This window comes from Notothenia coriiceps, unplaced genomic scaffold (assembly GCF_000735185.1).
Source record: "Notothenia coriiceps isolate Sejong01 unplaced genomic scaffold, NC01 NC01_scaffold00010091, whole genome shotgun sequence".
NCBI classification, from domain to species: domain Eukaryota; kingdom Metazoa; phylum Chordata; class Actinopteri; order Perciformes; family Nototheniidae; genus Notothenia; species Notothenia coriiceps.
The window spans coordinates 173116-181009 of record NW_011342792.1 but is presented as its reverse complement, the minus strand read 5'-3'; the positions used below and the strand labels follow the sequence as shown (position 1 = coordinate 181009).

Below are 7894 nucleotides of genomic sequence, written 5' to 3'. Positions count from 1 at the left end.
CTCCCCTGGCTCCCCGTCTCACACCGCATTCACTTCAAACTCCTGGTCCTCACCTATAAAGCCTTCCACCATCTGGCCCCCCCATACCTCACTGACCTCCTCATCCTCTACCAACCACCCCGGTCCCTCAGATCCACCTCAGCCGGTTTGCTTTCAATCCCCAAGGCCAAACTCCGGAGCTTCGGGGACAGAGCCTTCTCTGTGGCAGCCCCGAAGCTCTGGAACTCCCTCCCCCAAGACCTCCGTGAGTCTGATTCCCTCACCCTGTTCCAGTCCCGTCTCAAAACCCACCTCTTCAACTCTGCTTATCCTTAAACCCACCCCTCCCCCCTCTGAACCAACATCCTCCTGACTGCTTTTCTGTTTTTGTTTTGTTTTTGTTTTTGTTTTTGTTTGTGTTTTTGTTCTTGTTTTGTTTGTCGACGTTACTCTTAATGTAAAGCGTCTTTGGGTCTAGAAAAGCGCTATATAAATCCCATTTATTATTAATGACATTATTCTGACCTGAGCTCCTCCAACAATGCAACATATATAATAAAAATAAATAAATTAAAAAAAAGTCTATATACATGTCAATAGAATATGGGTCATGAACAGAATATGAAATTAAATAATGTAAATTAAGACAAAACTGACCGAGAACCACCAAGCGGACACTGTCGTTCCCCTCTGCCCTGAAAAGCCAGAGTAGTGTATGCACAGGGCTTTTGGAATAATGTATGACTGGATAAGAGCATTTTAAGAGTGCCATTTAACATCATTGCAGCATCGCAGTGTGCCTGAGAAGTATAGGAGATGTATTTTAGGAAACACTTGACACAAATACATTTCACATTTCCTCCCTTTTCCCTGTCTCTTTATTTCTACTCTCTTGCTCTCTCGCACTCACTCCCGCCCACACACAAAGTAATTTGATACTCAGTTTAAAAACTGGCATTATTGCCTGTCGTGGCGGTGCTTTTCACAACCCGGGGTCAGAAAGAGTATGCTTGCTTGGATTGCATTGTCGAAAGATAAAAGCTTTGCAGCATGGGAGATCAATTGAAATGGTGCCGGCAGACAAAATAACTAATCAGTGTGAATGTTTAGTGACGGCTATCATTAGATATCGGCCTAATTATCGAGTCATTAGCAGCTCATATAGCTGTCAGCAATGGTGCTTCTCAAAATTCCAATAAAATGAAATCCAAACGACCCAGTTGGAGGTGGCTAAATTGATACAGCTAAAGAATTTACTGTTTGATTCAAATTGATCTGAAGCCATTTGAACAACTAACAAGGCAACGTATCCTAATCCCAAACTCATTAGTATTATAAGCCCTTTAATAAAAACATAATTTCTGGAGAACATTGTGAAAATCCAAGGTTATGCAACAGCTTTTAATGAGCAGTCATTAACATACTGTTGCATAAAAGAAAAACATTAGGGCAAATAATTCTACTTCTAAAAATGGGATGTGGGTGAGAGAATAAATGCTTATTGTTTTAGATGTTTCAGCAAATGTTCATTTTTTGTTTATTCTTTATTTATTTGGGGTCACATAATACAAGTATAGTTTTTCAAATCATATATTTTTAGAGACCCGAAACTGACAAATGAAATAGCAAACAAAATTAGTCAAAATAAAATAAAAACGAAAAAGTACACAGGGGTTGTTTGAAATAGCAAAAAGTAAATGTTCATTTTTATCACAAAGAATATATGCAATCAGGGGCGCCGCCAGGGATTTTGGGCCCCATGAAAAGATATCACATTGGTTACTTAAACATTTTTTTCTTAATGTTCTAAAATAGTTTGGGCCCCTGTCAGTCACGGGCCCTTAGAATCGTCCTAACTTTTCACCCCCTTACGGCGCCCCTGTATGCAATTGAGGAGGTGTGTGGCGCAGTGGGTTGTGCGTTGGTGTTCGGATCAGGGGGTTCAAACCCCACTGCAGTCAGCATGTTGTTGTGTCCCTGAGACACTTCACCCCAAATGACTCCTGTGGGGATTGTCCACAGTATTGAGTATGTAAGTCGCTTTGTATAAAAGCGTCTAACAAGTGACATGTAATTGACGTAGATTATATCAGTGGAGACTTACTTGAGAACGCAACCTTAAACATTTTTGTAAATACATTTCCAACCATTTAAATTGGATATGTGGTTACAGCTGTATTTATACATATAAATTACGCATATATTCACCATTGGATAGGTGGTTACAGTGCGGAGTAAAGTCAAGGTCAAGGAACAGCCATTTTGTAGTGTTCTTTGCCTGATTGATTAAAGCTATTTGTCAACCAAAGAAAACCAGCTCAACATATGACTTGAAGTCAACAAAAACACCCACCTGACTCAAAAGAACAGTGGCCACTGACCCATACATGACCTTGGCCTGTATATGAAGAATCACTGACTGGAAGATATAATTGGTTTGTACTGTAGGCCTAGATGAATCGATCGGTAAGACTCATCTAGCACTTTGCAATAGATAATAGTGACACATAGGAGCATCTATCCCCGTTCCTCCACATTATGGATTTGCAGCTGAAGTAAATGATCGTGTGTATTGAGAGCTTTATGCTCATTTTATTCTAATGGATGGCGAGAAACGAGACCATGAACACATGAAGTTCCTCCATCATCATTGTTATAACGGCATTTTTTAATCTTAAGACACAGTTTTAGCTTGCCCAATTTCATATAGTGGAAACGCTGCAGCAGATGTTTAGGGTTCACAGAATAGGTGATATGGATTTGAGGTAACAACTATAGTTATCAACGATGTAAGGGACTGAGGTTGTAGTACTACTTTCCACCTCTGTAGTATTTCTTCTATAGCTTGAACCTAGTCGCACCCTCCTTATACTTCATGCACATGAAGGTTAACAAGCTGATTTGCTGGTGGATTGTCCTAGGGTACTAACTTCAACCCTTTAATGACCGATTGTGTCTATTTAGGGTGAACTTTTAGACAGTAACTCACGTCTGCTTCAGGGCTTTCAGTTGTTTTCATGACTCCAGGTTTCCTTCACTCTTGACTTTCCTATGCGTTCCTTCTGACGTCCAATGGAGGGCAGTTCTTGTCATGTAATCCTATTTTCTTTGCATGATGTTTCCAATCAGTCTTCACAAAAACATGTTGTCAATGGTCTTTTGATTCGACTTAGTAGGAGATGCCAGAAGATGGAAAGTATCCTGGAGTATGTCATACAATTGTATAGATGTTTGGGGTCTTAAAGACTGAGTAACTGGATTTTAGGAGAATAACTTCTGGTGTGAAAGGCCATACAGACCGGGAGCAAGGTCAATTGAGAGTATGATAACCGATTCGTATCATTTGCCAACACAAACTAATGGATTAAGTGTTAAATAAAAGGGATAGACAAAGTTAAGGGTCAGTGCAGAGTAGCCGTATATCCATCCATCCATCTTCTCCCGCTTATCCGTGGTCGGGTCTCGGAGGTATCAGTTCCAGCAGAGAGCCCCAAACGTTCCTATCCCTGGCCACATCAACCAGCTCTGACTGGGGGGTCCCAAGGCGCTCCCAGGCCAGCGAAGAGATATAATCCCTCCACCTGGTCCTAAGTCTACCCCTCGGTCTNAATGTCCCCTGAAGTGATGTATACATGGTGTGTGTGTTGTGTGTGTTATGTGTGTGTGTTGTGTGTGTGTTGTTGTGTTTGTGTGTTGTGTGTGTGTTGTGTGTGTGTGTGTGTGTGTGTGTGTGTGTGTGTGTGTGTGTGTGTGTGTGTGTGTGTGTGTGTGTGTCCTAGCATTACTATACTTGTGGGGACATACATATGTTTACACAGTCACGTGTGGGGACTCGCCTCCCTTATGGGGACAACATGGAGGTCCCCATGAGATTAAGGGTTAGGCATGTGTTGGTTAGGGTAAGGATAAGTCTCCAGGAAAATGCATGTAAGTCAATGTAATAGATGTATACATGGTGTGTGTGCGTGTGCGTGTGCGTGTGCGTGTATGTGTATGTGTATGTGTGTGTGTGTGTGTGTGTGTGCCCACACTCACCTTCCTCATATAGTAAGTGGTTCCCAGGCTCACAGAACTCCTTCCTCTCGTACTTTGCTCTGATCCACTGCTCCCTGAGAGTCCTGAGCACACNGAGGTCCCCATGAGATTAAGGGTTAGGCATGTGTTGGTTAGGGTAAGGATAAGTCTCCAGGAAAATGCATGTAAGTCAATGTAATGTCCCCTGAAGTGATGTATACATGGTGTGTGTGTGTGTGTGTGTGTGTGTGTGTGTGTGTGTGTGTGTGTGTGTGTGTGTGTGTGCCCACACTCACCTTCCTCATATAGTAAGTGGTTCCCAGGCAAACAGAACTCCTTCCTCTCGTACTTTGCTCTGATCCACTGCTCCCTGAGAGTCCTGAGCACACAAACAGATGAAATGTCAACAGAGCTAGCAGACCAGAAGACGTCGTGTGTGCTTTGTGGTAGATTAGACAGGCAGACACATTAGAGCAGACATTCAGTACAAATATAAAGATTGTTATATAATTTAAATGTGTATGTAATAAGTATGAATTCTAATTTAAGAAACACTGGTTATTTGTGTTCACTTTTTGGCTTTTTGTTGGTTATCAAGTAGCTAGCATTGTCAGCTAGCCCAGTTCATAACAAGAGCAAACATTACTAATACTTGGGGATTTTTATTATAATACTTTTAAATCATACAATTCAAAAAAGTAAACGTAACATTGGAACTGTATGCCAGAAAAAAGCCTGAACATGTAGATACTGTTTTATGATGTTAGCTAATAGCTGTTCAACTGGCTAGCTAGCAAAGCTAACAAAACAAAATAGCCAAGTTATTTTAAAGAGCCATAGTATAAAAGTTTTATTGGACATACCAACAGCTCAAAAATGTTAGTATAAATCTCACATAAAAACTATTTTTTTTGTTTCTCTTACTCAACGAACACTTGACTACTTTACACTGAAGTTAACTTATTTATACCATAATTTAAATTGTGGAGGAACTATAAATTCATGTCATGGTTAACATGGTACCTTAAATAACAGCAAGCTTAGCTCAGGATCAAGCAATCTTATTGTTTGTCTAAGAACTGGTGCTGCAACAAATACATTTGAACATGTATTGATGTGTCTTGATTGGTGGTTTGGTTTATAAACTGTCAATTAAATAGTGAAAAATGTCAAAGGTGATGTCATCAAATCTCCATGTTAGGCTTTTGGACTTACAAAAATATTCACTGTCTTAATTTAAAGCAATGAAATCAAGAAATCTCCAAATTTGAGAGACGGAAAATTGCATTTATTATGTCATTTTTGCATGAAAGGTTTATTTCATCAATAGTCAAAATAGCATGAAAAATGTCCTCTCAATTATCTGAATTAGTAGACTGATGATTGCAGCTTCATCTACCATTTGTTTGTGTTTCATCATGTGTGGGTTTAAGTTAAATCCAGCCGTTTCAGCTTTTTTTATACGTTGATCCCAGAAGAAACACGACCTGGGAGGCTAAGGGTTTTATTCTCACCCACCTTCCTCTGCAAGTCATTATTACTAAAGATCAAAGAAGGTGTGTTCAAATGTGTGTGTGATAAAGGCATGGAGGTCTGAGNGCTGCTGTAAACCCTATTCATCCATTCATCACTTCACGACTCGACTACTGCAATAGCATCCTCTATGGCATACCATCCAACCTCCTCAATAAACTCCAACATATCCAGAACTCTGCTGCCCGCCTCCTCACCCACACCCGCTCCCGAGACCACATCACTCCCTTCCTCCAGAACCTCCACTGGCTCCCCGTCCGTCAAAGAATCCACTTCAAAGTCCTCCTCATTACTCACAAAGCCCTCAACAATCAGGCCCCCCCCTACCTCACAGACCTGCTGCACCACCACACCCCTTCCCGCTGCCTCCGCTCATCAGAAGCCAACCTCCTATCCATCCCCACCCGCACCAATCACCGGACCTGGGGGGACAGAGCCTTCTCCGTCGCTGCCCCCTCCCTCTGGAACTCACTCCCCCAACCCATCAGAGACTGCACCGACCTCACCACCTTCAACAAACTCACAAAAACTCACCTCTTCAATCTGGCTTTTATTGTGTGATTGTTTTTGTCTTATTTGACTTTAACTATATATTTATTTGTTGTTCCTTTCTTCTCTTTTCTTTTCTCTTCTCTATTATCTGTAAAGCATCTTTGAGCACCTGTAAAAGCGCTAACAAATTAAATCTATTATTATTATTATTTATTTGTGTTTCATCATGTGTGGGTTGAAGTTAAATCCAGCAGTTTCAGATATTTTTCTACGCTGATCCCAGAAGAAACACGACCTGGGAGGCTAAGGGTTTTATTCTCACCCACCTTCCTCTGCAAGTCATTATTACTAAAGATCAAAGAAGGTGTGTTCAAATGTGTGTGTGATAAAGGCATGGAGGTCTGAGCTGTACACACACACACACACACACACACACACACACACACACACACACACACACACACACACACACACACACACACACACACACACACACACACACACACACACCATTTTCAATTGAAGCCAAGATGTTGTCAACCAGTGGTTTGAACTCAGGTATGTCTTTGTCTTCTACTGGATAAGGTTTTAATCTTCTCCAAAATTCTCCCCGCCTCCCATGAATACAATTCCAAACATTCCTGTCTGGGATCTGCCCGCTGCAGCAGACGATGAAACACAAAGTGTGTGTGCAGGTAGACAGGAGAATAAATCAGAAAAGGTTTCTAAAAAAAGGAGCTGGTTAGCTTTGACTTCATTCTCACAATATCTAATTAAACACCTCTTCAGTTCAAATAACTTCACATAAGTGGTCTTCTCCCTCATTAGCAGCAAAGTGTTTTCTAGGAGACCTTGCAAATTGAAAGGGCTTTAAAATGCAACACAACCCGAGGAAGTTCCTACTTTTGTGTTAGAAAATACAGGTAACAATGACCCGTTTGTTATAGCTATATATCTGTTGATTGTGGATGCTACAGCAGCTATTTGTGATGATGTGGCACACGCACAATAACGTCTCTAAGGTTACGTCCAAACTGCATGCCTTATTGCTCTATTCAGGTTTATTGGCCTTATCTCATTCTTTCTGTAACGGTCACATTATTCATTAAATGTTTTGTCATCTTGCCTTTTACTTAATTATCTAAATACTTATCACCGTAATAAACCGTATTTAATTGCATCTTAATGTCCAATATTTCATTTCATATGTCTCTTTAAGTGTAGATGGACTTCTTGCACTATGTTGTATTTGTATTTTATTATATATGTTGCATTGTTGGAGGTGCTCAGGTCTGAAGAATTTCATTGCCATTTCTACACTGTAGCTTATGTGCATATGATGAGAACACCTTTGAATTTAAATGTGACCAGTATCAGATTCCTGGCTGACCCAAATGCACTTTAAAAAAAGGAATATGCACCACACTGTCGTAGCAAAGTAAACCAAAACTCACTGGACAGCTCACACCAATCTGATATGCTAAAGAACAATGCTAATCAGATTTAGCCTACTTTTGCCCTGCAGTCTAAGCGTAGCAATCATGCCCTCAATATGTCAACAAATAATGAAATAATATATTTTGAATACGGTTTTCCATTGTGTTTAAACATGTGTATTGGCATAAAAAAGTGTAATTCCCCTTGTCCTCCAGCATGTTGAAAACACTGACATCAGTTCACACATCAAATGCCAACAGGCTGACACACTGAGACATCTAAAGGCCCCTACACACCGATCTGACATCAAAGAACACGTCCCGACGGACACTGGAAGACACCGCAAAGACTTCAGCGGACGGCCAAGAAGCACGTACGAACTGCGCATGCGTGAGTGGCAATAACTCTCCTCACCAGCAGGCGGCGGTAGTGTGTATTC

General features: G+C 40.9%; 1 protein-coding gene across 1 annotated transcript in view; it reads right to left on the bottom strand.

Moving 5' to 3' along the window:
• Nucleotides 1–5528, bottom strand: part of LOC104945856 (sodium- and chloride-dependent betaine transporter-like) — a 43901-nt gene extending 38373 nt beyond the window's left edge. Inside the window, exons 1-2 of the mRNA XM_010771580.1 lie at nucleotides 5512–5528; nucleotides 4015–4097 (exon numbers count right to left, since the gene is read on the bottom strand). Coding sequence (XP_010769882.1) covers nucleotides 4015–4097; nucleotides 5512–5528 — 100 coding nt within the window. The remainder of the gene's footprint in view (nucleotides 1–4014; nucleotides 4098–5511) is intronic.
• Nucleotides 5529–7894: the final 2366 nt, after the last annotated feature.